The 18049-nt window shown below is 68.1% G+C and overlaps 1 protein-coding gene across 1 annotated transcript in view; it reads left to right on the forward strand.

Moving 5' to 3' along the window:
* LOC102446201 (SCO-spondin-like) overlaps positions 1-18049 on the forward strand; it is a gene marked incomplete at its 5' end in the record, with an annotated part of 121166 nt that overhangs the window by 73178 nt on the left and 29939 nt on the right. Inside the window, 12 exon segments of the mRNA XM_075916335.1 lie at positions 592-737; positions 1886-1980; positions 2077-2129; positions 2791-2961; positions 5399-5569; positions 6012-6091; positions 6679-6848; positions 8788-8834; positions 10197-10235; positions 10238-10396; positions 11139-11309; positions 15597-15794. Of these exon segments, the coding sequence (XP_075772450.1) occupies positions 592-737; positions 1886-1980; positions 2077-2129; positions 2791-2961; positions 5399-5569; positions 6012-6091; positions 6679-6848; positions 8788-8834; positions 10197-10235; positions 10238-10396; positions 11139-11309; positions 15597-15794 (1500 nt within the window).

Genomic DNA, 18049 nt, shown 5'->3' on the forward strand with positions numbered 1-18049 from the left:
GCTCTCCTGTCCGTCCATCCGTCTGCCCACCCACCCGTCCACCCGCCCGCCCTCCTGTCCATCCTCCCATCCCCCTGCCCGCCCGTCTGCAGGCTCCTTCAGCACGGTGCTGCAGCCTGAGCTAAGGGCAATATCCAGCCCTGGGGGCTGCTGTGCACAGAGCTGCAAGCGGGGCTCTCTGGGACCATAGGGCCAGACAGACTGGGTCAGCCCAGGGTCCCCCACCCCCGGGCCAGGGACCCCCCACCAGTGGGTAGGGCCCGCTGCACCCATCTCTGAGAGCCAGGGACTGGCTGCAGCCCTGAGGCAGGCGGCTTCATTTGGCTTCCTCAAAGTGTGTGTGAACCTGGCTGATCCCAGAGCTGTGCTCCCTGCCTGGGGCGTTCATGTGACGGTGAGTTCCCCAGGTCGTCGCGACTGGCAGGGAAATGTGTTTCCTCGCTCACTTCGGAATGTCCCCCCAATGTATCGGGTCCCCGTGGGAGGAGCCGGGGGGCAGACGCCCACGGGTGGCCTCCCGGTGCCCGGGTCCCGTGTGCACCCCTCCCCACATGGCACGGCTCTACCCATGTCGCTCTCTCCCTGTGCCAGGTGAGGTGCCCGGCCGCTGCCCGGAGGGGAAGCTGTGGCAGGAATGCGCCGACACGCCGGCCTCCTGCGCGGAGCTGGGCACGGAGCCCCCGGCCGACAGGCCCTGCCTCGCGGGCTGCTACTGCCCCTCCGGCACCCTCCTGCTGGTGAGCAGGCCCCCGCGCCAGCGCTGCCCCTGCCCTCCCAGGAGCCCGACGGGGTCCCACAGGGCAGCCCGGGGGAGGGGAAGTTGGTGCTGCCAGAGCCGGGGGCCCCTGGCCAGGCTGGGGCGGGGGATCTGTGTGGGGGCCCTACCGCAATGTAGCTTTCACCCCCGGGGGCTGGTCTGCTCCCCCTCCCCGCCCTGCAGGCGCTCGCTCCCCCCCCCCCCCCCCCGGCTCTGGCGGGAGCTGGTGGCCTCCCGGGCCGGAGGAGGGGTGCCCGACGCTCGGGGGGACCTCGGGAGCCCAGCCCAGCCCTGGCGGGTCTGAGGCGCCTCCTGCGACGGGCCCAGGCCGAGCTGCGCAGCCGGACGCCCCTTGCGGCAGGGAAAGCGCCCGGCGGCTCGTCCTGCCTCCAGCGGCGCCGGGCTGCGGGGCCCTGCCCCTCGGGAAGCGCCGCTCCGCTCCTCCAGCCCCGTCTTGTGAGGCCAGCCCGGCTCGGTCTCCCCTCGGCCATGGGCTGCAGCCCCCCAGCCTGGGCCTGGCCTCGCCGCACGGCGCTGGGAGCAGCCTGGGGGCTATGAGCGGCTGTAAGTCCCGGGCTCCGGCTCCGGCTCCGGCTCCGGCTCTGGCTCCGGCTCACGCCCGCCCTGGAAGGGCCCACCAGGCCGCCGGCGTCTGGGCTACGGGTATGAGAGGGCGGCTCCTCGCCTCGGCGACTGGCACTTCCGCATCCTCCCTGGAAACGCACGAGGGCCCCACGGCCTCCTGTGCTCAGAGCTTCTGCTCCTCGCAACGAGCTGCCGGAGGGAGGAGGATTGGGGGCCATGGAGGGGGCCCTGGGCCCTTGTCCTCGTCTCAGGGAGGGGACCCCACGGTCCCTGTGAGACGCCTGGCCCAGGATGGAGACAGGGGCCCCGTGGGCCAGGCCGGGCTCAGGTCTGTGCAGGCGGCGCCAGGCCCCCGGCTCCGCTGTCCCGTGACTGTTCCCAGCAGCGCCGACCGGCCTGATGCCCCTCGGCCAGGCCGGCAGCTCGGTGGGGTCGCCCAGGCCTGGCGCGTGGACGCAGCCCCCCCCGCTGCGCCGAGTCCCGGCACGAGGGAGACGGGCGCGGGCAGGTCCCTGAGCTCTGGCGCGTGCCGTGTGCTTGCAGAACAACCGGTGCGTGGCGGAGTCGGCCTGCCCCTGCGCCCACGACGGCGAGCTCTACGCCCCGGGAGACGCGGTGCCCAGGGGCTGCGAGAACTGGTCAGTGCGCCCTGCCCGGCTCCCCTGCCCTGCCCGGCTCCCCTGCCCCTGCCCCTGCCCCGCCCTGCGGCGCTGAGCGGCTCCGTCTTCCCACAGCTCCTGCGTGTCCGGCCGGGTCGCCAACTGCTCCCGCGTGGCCTGTGGGGACGGTAAGAGACGGGGACAGAGCTCGGGCCCCGAGCCGTGAGCGCCCTGTGCAGTGCCCCACGCAGCGCCCCCCGTGTCCAGCCCGGACCCCCCGGCCTGGGCCCCCCTGAGCGACACCAGCCCCCCGGCCCCGATACTGGGGAGCCGGCCCCATGGCCTGGGCCCCCCTGAGCGACACCAGCCCCCCGGCCCCGATACTGGGGAGCCGGCCCCATGGCCTGGGCCCCCCTGAGCGACACCAGCCCCCCGGCCCCGATACTGGGGAGCCGGCCCCATGGCCTGGGCCCCCCTAAGCGACACCAGCCCCCCGGCCCCGATACTGGGGAGCCGGCCCCATGGCCTGGGCCCCCCTAAGCGACACCAGCCCCCCGGCCCCGATACTGGGGAGCCGGCCCCATGGCCTGGGCACCCCTGCCCCTCCCACGCCCCTCGGAGCCCCGGCACACTGGTCCCAGCCAGGCTGCGAGCTGGACCCCCGACCCCCAGGCCATGGAGCCCGTGACAGCAGACCCGAGGGGCTGGCCCTTCCCAGTTGCTCCCCATGGACCCCGCCCGGCGCTGCGGGGAGCAGGGGAGCCCCCAAGCCCGGGGCAGAGGAGGCAGAACGTTCCTGGGGGCCCAGGGCAGCCTCTGACCCCCCCCCCCCCGGCTTCTCCCGGGCAGTGAGCGGCGCCTGGTCGGACTGGACGCCCTGGAGCGAGTGCTCGGCCCCCTGCGGGCTGGGGCTGCGGGGCCGGTTCCGGTTCTGCTCGGCCCCCCCTCCGGCGGGCGCCGGACGGCCCTGCCCCGGGCCAGAGCGCGAGGAGCAGCCCTGCCACCTCCAGCCCTGTGGTAGTGAGTGCCCCCCCCCCCGCCGCCGGCCAGCGGCTCCGCACCCCCCCGGCACCCCGCCCCCTGCGCCCCTCCCGCTGGGCCCCGCCCCCTGGACCCCTCCCACTGGGCCCTCTCCCCCTGGGCCCCTTCTGCTGGGCCCCTCCCCCTGGGCCTGGGCCCCTCCCCCTGCGCCCCTCCCGCTGGGCCCCCTCCCACTGGGCCTGGCCCCCTCCCACTGGGCCCCTCCCGCTGGGCCCCGCCCCCTGCGCCCCTCCCGCTGGGCCCCTCCCCCTGGGCCCCTCCCGCTGGGCCCCTTCTGCTGGGCCCCCTCCCACTGGGCCTGGCCCCCTCCCACTGGGCCCCTCCCCCTGCGCCCCTCCCGCTGGGCCCCTCCCCCTACGCCCCTCCCGCTGGGCCCCCTCCCACTGGGCCTGGCCCCCTCCCACTGGGCCCCTCCCCCTGCGCCCCTCCCGCTGGGCCCCTCCCCCTGCGCCCCTCCCGCTGGGCCCCCTCCCACTGGGCCTGGCCCCCTCCCACTGGGCCCCTCCCCCTGCGCCCCTCCCCCTGGGCCCCTCCCCCTGCGCCCCTCCCGCTGGGCCCCTCCCCCTGCGCCCCTTCTGCTGGGCCCCTCCCCCTGGGCCTGGGCCCCTCCCCCTGCGCCCCTCCCGCTGGGCCCCTTCTGCTGGGCCCCTCCCCCTGGGCCTGGGCCCCTCCCCCTGCGCCCCTCCCGCTGGGCCCCTCCCCCTGGGCCCTGGCTCCCTCCCCCTGGGCCCCTCCCCCTGCGCCCCTCCCCCTGGGCCCCTCCCCCTGCGCCCCTCCCGCTGGGCCCTGGCCCCCTCCCACTGGGCCCCTCCCGCTGGGCCCCGCCCCCCTCCCCCTGGGCCCCTCCCCCTGCGCCCCTCCCGCTGGGCCCTGGCCCCCTCCCACTGGGCCCCGCCCCCTGCGCCCCTCCCCCTGGGCCCCTCCCCCTGCGCCCCTTCTGCTGGGCCCCTCCCCTGGGCCCCTCCCCCTGCGCCCCTCCCGCTGGGCCCTGGCCCCCTCCCACTGGGCCCCTCCCGCTGGGCCCCGCCCCCCTCCCCCTGGGCCCCTCCCCCTGCGCCCCTCCCGCTGGGCCCTGGCCCCCTCCCACTGGGCCCCTCCCGCTGGGCCCCGCCCCCTGCGCCCCTCCCCCTGGGCCCCTCCCCCTGCGCCCCTCCCGCTGGGCCTGGGCCCCTCCCCCTACGCCCCTCCCGCTGGGCCCCTCCCCCTGGGCCCCTCCCGCTGGGCCCTGGCCCCCTCCCACTGGGCCCCTCCCGCTGGGCCCCTCCCCCTGGGCCTGGGCCCCTCCCCCTACGCCCCTCCCCCTGGGCCCCTCCCGCTGGGCCCCTCCCCCTGCGCCCCCTCCCACTGGGCTCAGGCCCCTCCTCCTGCGCCCCTCCCACTGGGCCCCTCCCCCTGCGCCCCTCCTGCTGGGCCCCTCCCCCTGCGCCCCTCCCGCTGGGCCCCTCCCCCTGCGCCCCTCCTGCTGGGCCCCCTCCCACTGGGCCCAGGCCCCTCCTCCTGCGCCCCTCCCACTGGGCCCCTCCCCCTGCGCCTCTCCTGCTGGGCCCCTCCCCCTGGGCCTGGGCCCCTCCCCCTGCGCCCCTCCCGCTGGGCCCTGGCCCCCTCCCCCGGCACCCCGCCCCCTGCGCCCCTCCCCCTGCGCCCCTCCCACTGGGCCTGGCCCCCTCCCCCTGCGCCCCTCCCGCTGGGCCCCTCCCCCTGCGCCCCTCCTGCTGGGCCCCTCCCACTGGGCCCTGGGCCCCTCCCGCTGGGCCTGGCCCCCTCCCGCTGGGCCCCTCCCCCTGCGTCCCTCCCGCTGGACCCTCTCCCACTGGGCCCCTCCTGCTGGGCCTGGCCCCCTCCCGCTGGGCCCCTCCCGCTGGGCCCCTCCTGCTGGGCCCCTCCCACTGGGCCCCTCCTCCTGCGCCCCTCCCGCTGGGCCCCCTCCCACTGGGCCCCTCCCGCTGGGCCCCTCCCACTGGGCCCTGGGCCCCTCCCGCTGGGCCTGGCCCCCTCCCGCTGGGCCCCTCCCCCTGCGTCCCTCCCGCTGGACCCTCTCCCACTGGGCCCCTCCTGCTGGGCCTGGCCCCCTCCCGCTGGGCCCCTCCTGCTGGGCCCCTCCTCCTGCGCCCCTCCTGCTGGGCCCCTCCCACTGGGCCCTGGGCCCCTCCCCCTAGGCCCTGGCCCCCTCCTCCTGTGCCCCGCCCGCTGGGCCCCCTCCCCCTGGGCCCCTCCTGCTGGGCCCTGGGCCCCGTGCTGCCAAGCCCTGCAGTGGGATCAGCCCGGAAGGGGGGGCTCTGAGCTGCCTGGGGATCCCCGGCTAGTGGCCCCGGGCTGGGGTGGGGGCGGGGCCACAGGCCCAGCGGGGCCCTGTCCGGGGCTGGGGTCCCCGGGGGGCCCGCCGGGGGGCCGGGGCCTGACGCCCGTCTCTGCCCAGGGGCCGGCGGCTGGGGCGAGTGGAGCCCCTGGACCCAGTGCACCAAGAGCTGCGGGGAAGGGCTGCGGAGCCGGGCCCGCGCCTGCGACAGCCCCGCCCCCCTGGGCCCCGGGGACTACTGCGAGGGGCCCCCCGCCCAGGTGGAGGCCTGCCGCCCGGGGCCGTGCCCAGGTACGCGGGCAGCCTGGGGGAGGGGCAGGAGCGGCTCCCCACCGGAGGGCCATGGGGTGAGGGCAGAGCCCCCAGACCCGCCTGAGGACGGGGGAGCTCTGTGCAAACCCCTCCCCTGAGCGTTGGGGGTCTGGGGGCTTCGTGGGGGGAGCTGGGCTGTGGGAAGGGTGCGGGGCTGGGCAGGGGGTGCAGGGTGTGGGATGGCGGGCTGTGGGGGCTGGGCAGGGGGTGGCGGGCTGTGGGGGCCGGGCAGAGGGTGTGGGGGGCCGGGCAGGGGGGGCCGGGCTGTGGGGGCTGGGCAGGGGGTGCCAGGCTGTGGGGGCTGGGCAGGGAGTGCGGGGGGCTGGGCAGGGGGTGCCAGGCTGTGGGGGCTGGGCAGGGAGTGCGGGGGGCTGGGCAGGGGGGCTCCGTGTGCCCACCCTCAGCCCCGGCGTCTCCCCAGCCCCGGACTGCGTGGCCGTGCCGGGCTCCGTGTACAGCCGCTGTGGCCCCTCCTGCCCCCGCTCCTGCGACGACCTCTCGGTAAGGGGCGGGGCGGGAAGGGAAGGGACGGGACGGGGCGGGAAGGGGCGGGGCGGGGCGGGAAGGGACGGGCCGGGGCGGGGCGGGGCGGGACGGCCGCTGGCCTGGGCTCCCAGGCCCTGAGCCCCCCCTTCATGCTCCCAGTCCCCTCTCCCCCCACCGCCGAGACTGACCCACTCCCGGCCCTGCCCCCCACCTGGGCACTGTGCCCACCTCTCCCTTTGGGAGCAGGGCTGGTATCTGCTCAGCCTGGCCCCCGGGTGTCGGGGCCCACACACGGCAGGGGTCCCTGGGAATCCCACACGGCATGGCCAGGCAGGAACACGGGGCTCCACCGCAGACAGCCCCCCCACGGCACAGCCCCGCCCTGGCCTGGCTTCCCGGGGCAGCTGGAGCTCTGGGCACAGCTCCGGGCCTGGCTCCTTTCTGCTCCCCTGCCCTGCCAGGGGTCCCTCCCATCCCCCCGCACTCCCCCAGGAGGCCAAGCTGAGGGGCAGACGGGGCAGCGCTGGGGGGCGCTTGCCCTGGCCCAGGGGGCTGGGGATCGAACCTGTGACCGAGGGACTCCCTGGCCCCACTGCCCCCAGCACTGTGTGTGGAGCTGCCAGGCCGGCTGCTACTGCCCCGGCGGCCGGGTGCTGAGCGAGAACGGCTCGGCCTGCGTGGAGACCCAGGACTGCACCTGCCTGGACCTGCTCGCCGGGCGCCGGCACCGCCCGGGGGAGACCGTGGCCCACCAGGACGGCTGCAACAACTGGTGAGTGGGGCGGGGGGCGATGGGGGGTTTCCCGGCGGGAGGGTGAGCTGGGGGGCAGGGGGTGCAGAGGGGATACCCCCCGGAAGGCTGGAACTGGGTACAGCAAGTGCCGGGGGCTGTGGTGTGTGTGTGGGGGGGTACCCCTGTGGGGCAGAGCTGCCGTGGGGGAGGCGCTGGAGACCGGCGGGCTCGGGGGGGCACTGATGGGAGTATCGAATGCAGGTGAGCAGCTGAGAAACGGGCTCCTGTGCGGCCACACCGGGGGCCACCCAGCCCACGCCCCGCTCCTCAGACACCAGCGTCTTGGGGTCACCGCCAGGAGCCAGCACCCCCAAGGAAGGGTCCCCCCCATTCCAGAAGAGCAGCCCCACACCCAGGGCAACATCTGACAGATCTCCCCTTCCCTCCCCCACTGGGCCAGACCCATGGGATCAGCAGTCAAAGGATTACTGGAAGCTAGTTAGCTGGCTAGTTGGTTAGTTAGTTAGTGGAGGGTTGGTTAATTAGTTAATGGGGTGGTTGGTTAGTTAGTGGGGTGTTGGTTAGTTAGTTGGCTAGTTAGTTAATGTGGTGGTTGGTTACTTGGTTGGTTGGTTAGTGGGGGGTTAGTTAGTTGGTTAGTTGGTGGGTTAGTGGGGGGTTGGTTAGTTGGTTGGTTAGTGGGGGGTTGGTTAGTTAGCTGGCTAGTTAGTTAATGGGGGTGGTTGGGTAGTTGGTTGGTTAGTTAGTGGGGGTTGGTTAGTTAGCTGGCTAGTTAGTTAATGGGGGTGGTTGGTTAGTTGGTTCGTTAGTTGGTTACTATCGGCCAAAGGTTCTAACCCCGCTGCTTGTGGAGTCCCTGGTGCTGGTCGGGTGCCGCGCGGGAACAAGCCGCCGTCTCTGGGCTCTGGCAGGTGCCAGGCGCTGGCCGGCCTGCCCCGGGGCTGCGCGCGGGCCGGACGAAGGTGCTGGGGGAGGCTCCGGGATGGGTCGGTGTCTCCCGTGGGGAGGGAGACCCATGGGCCGGGCTGTGGAACGTGCAGCAATGAGCTGGTGCCCAGTCACGGAGTCAGGGCTGGGGGGGGGGTGCGGTTGGGCTGAGGCCCCCAGGGGAGGCCAGGCCGTGTGGCTGGTGCCAGCCGGGGCCACCCAGCACGTGCCCTGTGGGGCCAGGTCCCTGTGAGACGCCCCCCACCTGGGCTGGCTGCTCGTGGGGGGTCTCCGGAAAGAGCTACCGAGCCAGCAGCCTCCCGTCCCGCACAGCGATGGCACCCGCCCCCGCAGCGTCCTCGCGCCGCCAGTCCCCAGGCCCTGGCCCGGCCCCTGGGCGCGGCTCTGTGCAGAGACCAGTGGGTGCAGCCGTGAGCTGGGCGGGCCCCCTACAACCACGGCCCCCAGGGGCCCCTTGGCGCCGCTCTGGGGGGCAGCCCTGTGACTGGGTTTGCTCAGCTTGTTGTGCTGCGTGGGAGTCCTACTGTCCTGGAGTAACCCCGGGTGCGTGCCTCAGTTTCCCCAGTGCCTGGCTGGGGCTGGGGATTCCGGGTGTGACTCTGCGGGAGGCTGCCCCGGCCCTGCACGTTCATGCTGACCCAGGCTCCGGTAACCTGAGCCTGGGAGGGGCAGGACCAGGGGACCCCTTTTGCCCAGGAAGGGGACACGGGGGCGGGGGGGGGGGAGAAGCTGGGCTGGCTTAGGGTGCAGGGAGGTCCCTGGCTCCAGGCCCTGCCCTCTCCCCAGGCTGGGCTGCCCCTGGTCCGTGCGCTGGCCAGTCTGCGCTGGCTGGGAGCCCCCCGGCTGTGTGGGGGGGAAGGGCCTCGGGACCCCCCCTTCGGTGACAGACCCAAAGTGCTGTCCCAGCCCCTGCGCTGCGGGGCTATGTGGAGGCTCTGGGGGTCCCAGTCCTGGGCTCCCCCCACCGGGCTGCGGCCTCACTGCCCTGCCTCCCTCCCTCCCTCCCCAGCACCTGCACCAGGGGGAAGCTGCTCTGCACCAGCCTGCCCTGTCCTGGTGAGTCCCTGCCACGGGCAGCCGGGTGTGGGGAGGGGCCAGGAGGGGCAGGCCGTGGGGAGCGGGGATCACTGCAGTGGGGAGGGGTCAGGAGCTGCTGGAGGCACGGTGAGGGGACTGGGGTAGGGAGGAGCCTACGGGTGGGATGGAGTGGGGGTGCCCTAGTGATTGATGGGAGTGGGGCAGGATCTAGGGCAGGTCGGAATGGGGGTTACTGGGAAGGGCCAGGAGGAGGGGCCCAGGCCAGGCACTGATGGGGCAGCAGGGTGGAGGGGACATGGCCCCACTGAGGCCCCCTGGCCCTTGTTCCCCGCAATGCTGAAGGGTGGGCGGGCAGGGGGGAAACTTGAGGGCATGAAGTGGAGAAGGTGGGGGGCAGAGGAGAAGGCGGGGCAGAGAGAAGGGGGAGCTGGGGAGATTGGGGGGGCAGAGGAGAAGGCGGGGCAGAGAGAAGGGGGAGCTGGGGAGATTGGGGGGGCAGAGGAGAAGGCGGGGCAGAGAGAAAGGGGGAGCTGGGGAGATTGGGGGTAGAGGAGAAGGCGGGGCAGAGAGAAGGGGGAGCTGGGGAGATTGGGGGGCAGAGGAGAAGGCGGGGCAGAGAGAAGGGGGAGCTGGGGAGATTGGGGGGCAGGGAGAAGTTGGGGCAGAGAGAAGGGGGAGCTGGGGAGATTGGGGGGCAGGGAGAAGTTGGGGCAGAGAGAAGGGGGAGCTGGGGAGATTGGGGGGCAGGGAGAAGTTGGGGCAGAGAGAAGGGGGAGCTGGGGAGATTGGGGGGCAGAGGAGAAGGCGGGGCAGAGAGAAGGGGGAGCTGGGGAGATTGGGGGTAGAGGAGAAGGCGGGGCAGAGAGAAGGGGGAGCTGGGGAGATTGGGGGGGCAGAGGAGAAGGCGGGGCAGAGAGAAGGGGGAGCTGGGGAGATTGGGGGGGCAGAGGAGAAGGCGGGGCAGAGAGAAGGGGGGAGCTGGGGAGATTGGGGGGGCAGAGGAGAAGGCGGGGCAGAGAGAAGGGGGAGCTGGGGAGATTGGGGGGGCAGAGGAGAAGGCGGGGCAGAGAGAAGGGGGGAGCTGGGGAGATTGGGGGGCAGAGGAGAAGGCGGGGCAGAGAGAAGGGGGAGCTGGGGAGATTGGGGGGGCAGAGGAGAAGGCGGGGCAGAGAGAAGGGGGAGCTGGGGAGATTGGGGGGGCAGAGGAGAAGGCGGGGCAGAGAGAAGGGGGAGTTGGGGAGATTGGGGGGGCAGAGGAGAAGGCGGGGCAGAGAGAAGGGGGAGCTGGGGAGATTGGGGGGCAGGGAGAAGTTGGGGGGCTGGAAGGTCCCCAGGCTCCCAAGGGTGACCCGTGACCGTCCGCTCTGCGTCTCTCTCCAGTGGCGGGGGGCTGGTGCGACTGGTCCCCGTGGAGCCCCTGCTCCGGCCCTGTGGCAGCCAGGTGGTGATGCGGCGCCGCGCCTGCGCCTGCCCCACACCGCAGCATGGGGGGGCTGAGTGCACCGGGGTGCAGGAGCATTACGGGGGCACCGGCACCCAGCTGCAGCAGAAGGAGTGCCCCGAACCTGCCTCCTGCCCAGGTATGGCTCAGCCAGCATCCCAGCCCCGTACAGCCCCGTGTCCGCCTCCTGCCCAGGTACGGCTCAGCCAGCATCCCACCCCCTGTACAGCCCCGAACCTGCCTCCTGCCCAGGTACGGCCCAGCCAGCATCCCACCCCTGTACAGCCCCGAACCTGCCTCCTGCCCAGGTACGCCCAGCCAGCATCCCACCCCTGTACAGCCCCGAACCTGCCTCCTGCCCAGGTACGGCCCAGCCAGCATCCCACGCCCCGTACTGCCCTGTGTCCGCCTCCTGCCCAGGTACGGCCCAGCCAGTGCCCTGCCCCCCCCCCGTATAGCCCCGTGTGACAGACCCTCCCCCCACAGTAATCTAGCTGCTCCCCTTAAAATCCAGTAACATGACACCCTGCACCCACCTCCTGCCCAGGTACCACCCAGCCAGGGCCTTGCCCCCACCCTCCTAACCCTGCGCCCACTTCCTGCCCAGGTATGGTTGGTCCATCCCCCTGGTACAGCCCTGGCGTCCCTTTCTCCCTCCTGCTATGGCCCCAGCACCTGCTCTGCCCCGCCCTGTACAGCCCCCGTGCTTGCTGCAGCCACCCGTGTATGGGCCCTGCCCGAGCCAGCCAGCCCCCTCTGTGGCTCTGCTGTCGCAGGCTGGGCGGGGGCCCTGCACTGCTCGGGCCATAGCCTGCTCCCCGGGCTACGCAGGCCCCAGGCAGCTGTGCGCGGGCCCAGGCTCACTTCTTGGTGCTTTGCAGTGGACGGCAGCTGGAGCCCCTGGGGACCGTGGTCAGCCTGTGACACCTGCGCCGGGGAGTCGTCCCGGAGCCGGGAGTGCAACAGCCCCCCTGCCCGCTTTGGGGGCTCGCCCTGTGCTGGAGAACCCCGGCAGAGCCGCGCCTGCCCCCTCGGAGACGCCGAGTGCGAAGGTGAGACTGGCCCAGTGCCAGCCCTGCCAGTGGCCAGCGCCTGGCTGGGCCCCTCTCTGGGTATGGCCCCTGAACCCCTCTCTGGCCGCAGCCCCATGGCCCCTCTCTGCCTGCGGCCCCTGGGCTCCTCTCTGCCTGCGGCCCCTGGGCCCCTCTCTGGCTGCGTTCCCAAAGTGTCCAGGGACAGCCCCAGTTCCCGTGAGTAGTACATGGCTCGATAGCTTCCATCACTGTATTCTTTTGACAGGTGACCCGCCCCCCATTTCCGGTCTGGTGCCATGTTGGTGGCCATGTGCAAACATGGCGGCTTTCCAGGCGGGGCTATGGGCTAGGGCCGTGTTAAAGAGCGAGGAGCTGAAGGTAAAAGAGGCCAGGGGGCAGAGGGGTCTCAGAAATTGAATACAAATAAATCAAACTGAATCAAATGAGCCGCAAGAGAAATGAGGAAGACAAGGACACGTAAGAGGAGCGAAGGGCATGAAACAGTGAAGAAAGGACATAAAGCGGCCAGGAAGGAAGGCTGCCGCTAGAGAAAGCAGTAACGAAAGGACCCTTAACAGAGCGGGCTATTGAACACGAACCGAAACTGAATAAAAGGGGAGAAATGAGCAAAAAAAGGAATAAAATGAAACTGAAACTGAATAAACCGGTGGCCGCCAGAGAAATCAGCTAGAAGAGGATCCTTACGAGAAGGGAGAGGGGCAGGGTGTCTAACATCGAAATAGCACGAAATTAAAGCTGTAGAAAAGGAGACCCGGAAGGGAGGCTTTTGGAGACCAGCCAGGTGAAAGGAAGCTGGTGGCAGATGGAGAAACCCTTTCTTGGGAGGGGTGCGGGATGTTAAGGACTGAGAGCCGCGGAGGATCAAAGATAGACCCTGGGCGTGTGGCAGGGAGTCCAGAAAGCAGCAGCCACCGTACCAGTACCCGTGGGCTGGCTGTGGGGCAGTGAGTCTCCTGAACTCGCCCTGCCTCCGTCTGACCACTCAGAACATCCACCCCCGTCCACGCTCACCCATGCCCCCTTCCCCCATGCACGCCCGGCCTCCGTTCCAAATAAACATGAGCCTGCCCACACTTCGAAAACCACACCGCGAAAATACGGTAAAGCTCCACCCCGTGCCTGAGATCAATAGGAAATGCTTGGAAGAGCTCTTTTCAAAGCTTTGCTAGCCCCTTTGTCCTCCACCGAATGCCGGAAAACTTTACCTCTTGCCATGTAAAAACCCGCAGGAACTTCCAGGCTTCAACCCACAGGTCTTTAGTCGGGGCAGCGTGTGTAGCACTGGAAAGCTGCAACCGCGAACGAGACCCCAGGATACGACATCTCGAGACTTGCTGTAAAACATGCGCAAAGAAATGACCCACCCCCCAGGTTAGCTCTAGTTTGTATTTTTGCAGAGTGTTAAATATTAGGAGGAGTAAGCGAAAAGTCTCCTCACAGCGAATCAGAAAGTTTACTCTGCCCCCACCATCCCCAACAGAGATAAGAAAGGATTTAGCTAAACATCTGTGATGGACCAGGCCGGTCTGGGCACAGCTGAGGGTGTCCGCTCAGGGTGAATTGCTCGAATCCGGGGCTCCTTACAATCCCCCTGACTGGCGACCCCTCCAAATAGGCCACAAACCAGTCCCACAGAACGCTTCAGCAGCCTGCCTGAAGCCTCACGAGCAAAACCCCTCCGACACCCCAGCAATATCCGTGCCCCAATATCCATGGCCCCAGGCCTCATACACAGGTGGGGGGTCCTAGCACCCAATCCCACCTACCCCGACCAAGTTCTGTCCAGTTCCAAGAAACCAGCCACAGATCCCTGGTCTATTTACCCTCTGGACCTTACCACAAATCACGCTGGGCCAATCCTTTAGAATCTAACATCTAAAGGTTTATTATTACAAGAAAGAAAAGCCTGAGAGTAAGGTTATTAAAGTACAGTACGTTACATGCACCGAATCTCCCAGTTCTGGATGCAGGCTCTAGCAGAGATGTTACAGCTGCTGGTTTAAAAGTCCTTGTTGCACATCCTATAGCAGGATGGGGCCACAGTTATTCCCGGCTCGTGATTCCCTGAGAGGCCACATCTGGGGTCAGGAGCAGATCTGAAGACCAAAGTGGAGTCAGCCACATGGCCTATTTATCCCTCCTTCCTGGTCTCTTCTTGGCTACAGCAGGTCACCTGGCCCATGGCCTATCCCCGTGTTCCCTGCTGGCAGCCCCTAGGTATGAGTCCCCACTCTTGAGGTGTGTCCTTGGCCTATCGAGGGCTGTTGTTCCAGAGCTTTGCTCGTTAGCACGTCCATAGGCTGAGCTGCTTTGCCCTTAGTTCAACCACATAGAGAAACGTTTGGGATCCGCGCAAAGTCCATGCTTATAACTTCACACACAGACATTACACAATCCCATGAATAGCACATATGGAATCAGAAGAAAGTGGGCTTCTGTTTGACACCTCACATGGCCTCCCTTTGCGTCACTTTTGGAGCCAACACCTCCCATGGGTGCAGCAGGGATCTGGCTGCTCCCCTGAAAATCCAGTAACGTGACAAGATCCTCTGAAGTTTGTGCTATAGGGTGGCTACATCTAGACTGGCATGATTTTCCAGAAATGTTTTTAACGGAAAAGTTTTCCATTAAAAGCATTTTCAGAAAAGAGCGTCGAGATTGGCACGGACGCTTTTCCGCAAAAGTGCTTTTTGCAGAAAAGTGTCCGTGCCAATCTAGACGCTTTTTTGCGCAAAACAAATCTGAGCTGTCTACACTGGCCCTTTTGCGCAAAAGTTTTGCACAAAAGGACTTTTGCCCGAACGGGAGCAGCGTAGTATTTCTGCAAGAACACTGACAATCTTACATGAGATCGTCAGTGCTTTTGTGGAAATTCAAGCGGCCAGTGTAGACAGCTGGCAAGTTTTTCCGGAAAATTGGCTGATTTTCCGGAAAAACTGGCCAGTCTAGACACAGCCAGTGTGCTTTACGAGGTACAATAACTTACTGGTTTTGAATTTTCCAAGTTTTCTTTTCTAAAAAACCCATCAGAGTCAGTTGAGAAAAGTTTTTAATGAGGGTGCTATAAAGCTGATAGAAATTTCATATCATGGTTCAGGGGTTGTAGCTTTACAGTATTATACACTGACCCTCAGATTTTTTGAATTGCAAGAGGTAGTCAAGTATTCAGTGGAGGACAAAGGCTTAAAACAAATCTCTTAAAAGGAAATCTTGGAATTTCATAGCACGGTCTCTCACTCACAGAGTGCAGATTGACAGCAGCCTCGTGAACTTAGATTTTATTTCATTTTATTGAGTTTTGATTTGATTTTATTTAGATTTTATTCAGTCACGACCCTCTTTCTTGTTTTAACTCTCCCATTCTTGCTGATTTCTTTAGCAGCCATCATTTGATTCAGTTTTATTTCATTTGATTCAGTTTTTATTTCATTTTATTTAGATTTTATTTCATTTTCTTGCTTTTATTTCATGTTTTAAAGCCACTTTTTTTTTGCTGATTGCTCTGTGGTTAGCCAGCCTTTATATTATCTTTGATTTAGTTTTTATTCAGCCATACCCCTCTCTCATCTTTAAGGATCCTTTTCTAGCTGATTTCTCTAGCGGCAGCCTTCCTTCCTATCCCCTTTGTCCTTTTGTTCACAGTTTCATGCCCTTTGCTCCTCTTACGTGTCCTTTTCTTCCTCATTTCTCTTGCAGCTCATTTGATTCAGTCTGATTTACTTGTATTCAATTTCTCAGACCCTCTGCCCCCTGGCCTCTTTTACCTTCAGCTCCTCGCTCTTTAACACGGCCCTAGCCCATAGCCCCGCCTGGAAAGCCGCCATGTTAGCCTCCATGTTTCAACATGGCGCCAGACTGGAAATGGGGGGGCGGGTCACCTGTCAAAAGAACACATTGATGGAAGCTGTCGAGCCATGTACTACTCCTGTGCGCACGGCATGGTGTCACCCGCAGTGGGATGTCACACGGCCCTGCTATCCTGGCGGCCCACCTGGGGGGCACTTGCTGCTCCTGGGAGGCCCAGCTAGCAGCTGCCCTGGATCCCAGACTAGGCTGCCCCCTGACATGTCTGTCGCCCTGGGCATGGTGGATGGGGAGAGCGGACTGTGAGTGCAGGGATTCCATACTGCTCCCCACGCAGCCTGGGCATTGGCCCTGTGGCCCCTGCACCATCCCGGCAGTGCCTGAGTTTGTCCCAGCAGTGGCCGGCAGGCGGCTCTAGGGTGCACCGTGCTCCATACCTGTGCCAGGCGCTGCAGGGTTTGACCCGGCTCTCTCCTGCAGGCTGCGGCGGGGGGCAGGTGGCCTGGGACTGTGGCCAGCCCTGCCCCCGCTCCTGCGAGGACCTGCAGGCTGACACGGCCTGCCTGGACAGCCCCCAGTGCCAGCCCTCCTGCGGCTGCCCCACCGGCCGCCTGCTGCAGGACGGGGCCTGTGTGAGCCCGGCCCAGTGCCGCTGCAAGTACCACAACGCCTCGCTGGGTGAGTGCGCACAGGCGGCAGGGCACCATGCCCGTGGGCAGCACCACAGCACATCAGCCTCCGCCTCTCCCAGGGCAGGGCATGGAGAGGGCGGGAATGGGGCAGGAACAGGGAGGGCTCAGGGGGCTGCTGGTGGGTTTGTCTCTGTAATATGCCAAGATGGTCTGGGTACCACTGTGAGGGTCAAATCAGGGCGATTTGCTCAGACCCAGAGCTTACAGCCCTGAGCTGCGGGTCCTCCCCTACAAGGCACCAAATCAGCCCCACCGAGCACGTCAGCTGCTCCCTTGGACAGCAGGAGCCTCCTCAGCAAATCCCCTCAGACACCCCAGCGCTCCCTGCGCCCCCCCCAAACCCCCTCCTTACGCAGGGGAGAGGTTATAACCCATCCCCCACCTCCCCTCAGACACCCCAGTGCTCCCTGTGCCCCCCAGCCCCCCCTTACACAGGGGAGAGGTTATAACCCATCCCCCACCTCCCCTCAGACACCCCAGTGCTCCCTGTGCCCCCCAGCCCCCCCTTACACAGGGGAGAGGTTATAACCCATCCCCCACCTCCCCTCACACACCCCAGTGCTCCCTGTGCCCCCCAGCCCCCCCTTACACAGGGGAGAGGTTATAACCCATCCCCCACCTCCCCTCGGACACGCCAGTGCTCCCTGCGCCCCCCAGCCTCCCTTTACACAGGGGAGAGGTTATAACCCATCTCACCGACTCCGAGCAGGCTCTCCCAGTCCCAAGGGACCAGCCGCCGTCCCAGGCCGATCTGTCCCTCGGATCTCCCCCCAGCGCTCGCCGTCCCGTCCCTTGGCACGGTTCATTCCTGCCAGACGAGAGGCGTGAGCGTGAGCGTGGGGTGTGAACACCCCTGGGGCCGCTCGGGGCAGAGGTGGAACAAGCTGCCGAGTGACCCGTCTCCGGGGCGCGTCCTGGCCAGGCTGGGCCGGCGAATCCCCCCGGCCCCTGGGGTTCTGCTGGGGCAGAGGGCGGGGGTGTGGATGAGACGGGGGCGCCTCTGGATCCTTTTACCCCCTGCCCACGTGCAGGGAAACCCTTGTTCTCCGGGACCTCCCCGGCGGGGCTGTGACGTGAGCACGTGACCTGCCCATGTCCCCTGGGGCGCTGGCTGGTCGGCAGGGCCCAGCCGTGTCCCTCGGGCGTGTGGGGGCCCCCGGAGAGCCAGGGCCCCCACCACGGCTTCATTAGCACAGCCCGTCCTGGGGCACCCCCCTCCCAGCCCGAGTACATAGAAACGCCAGCCCGGCCCCCAGAGCCACGGCTCCCCAAGCCGCACAGCCAGACTCAGCCCGCACGGGCGCTCCCTGGCGCCTCCACGGCCACGCAGCACCGGGCCGACACCCACCGGGGGACAGCAGCGCCTGCCTGCTCCCGTGAAACCCAGAAACGTGGCGGGGCGCAGGGGCTGGCGGGGGTTGGGTGGGTGGGGGAGGGCGCAGGGGATGATGGGGTGTGGGGTGGGTGGGGGAGCGTGCAGGGAGGGCGCAGGGGATGATGGGGTGTGGGGTGGGTGGGGGAGGGTGCAGGGAGGGCGCAGGGGCTGGCGGGGGTTGGGTGGGTGTGGGAGGACGCAGGGGCTGGCGGGGTGTTGGGTGGGTGGGGGAGGGCACAGGGAGGGCGCAGGGGATGATGGGGTGTTGGGGGGCGCAGGGGCTGGCGGGTGTTGGGTGGGTGTGGGAGGGCGCAGGGACTGGCGGGGGTTGGGTGGGTGTGGGAGGTCGCAGGGACTGGCGGGTGTTGGGTGGGTGTGGGAGGGCACAGGGACTGGCGGGGGTTGGGTGGGTGTGGGAGGTCGCAGGGACTGGCGGGTGTTGGGTGGGTGGGGGAGGGCACAGGGACTGGCGGGGGTTGGGTGGGTGTGGGAGGGCACAGGGACTGGCGGGGGTTGGGTGGGTGGGGGAGGGCGCAGGGGCTGGCGGGGGGTTGGGTGGGTGGGGGAGGGCGCAGGGACTGGCGGGGGTTGGGTGGGTGTGGGAGGTCGCAGGGACTGGCGGGTGTTGGGTGGGTGTGGGAGGGCACAGGGAGGGCGCAGGGGATGTCGGGGTGTTGGGTGGGTGGGGGAGGGCGCAGGGGCTGGCGGGGTTGGGTGGGTGGGGGAGGGCACAGGGACTGGCGGGGGTTGGGTGGGTGTGGGAGGTCGTAGGGACTGGCGGGTGTTGGGTGGGTGGGGGAGGGCGCAGGGGCTGGCAGGGGTTGGGTGGGTGGGGGAGGGCGCAGGGGCTGGCGGGGTGTTGGGTG

The sequence above is a fragment of the Pelodiscus sinensis genome, unplaced genomic scaffold, assembly GCF_049634645.1.
Source record: "Pelodiscus sinensis isolate JC-2024 unplaced genomic scaffold, ASM4963464v1 ctg200, whole genome shotgun sequence".
Taxonomy (NCBI): domain Eukaryota; kingdom Metazoa; phylum Chordata; order Testudines; family Trionychidae; genus Pelodiscus; species Pelodiscus sinensis.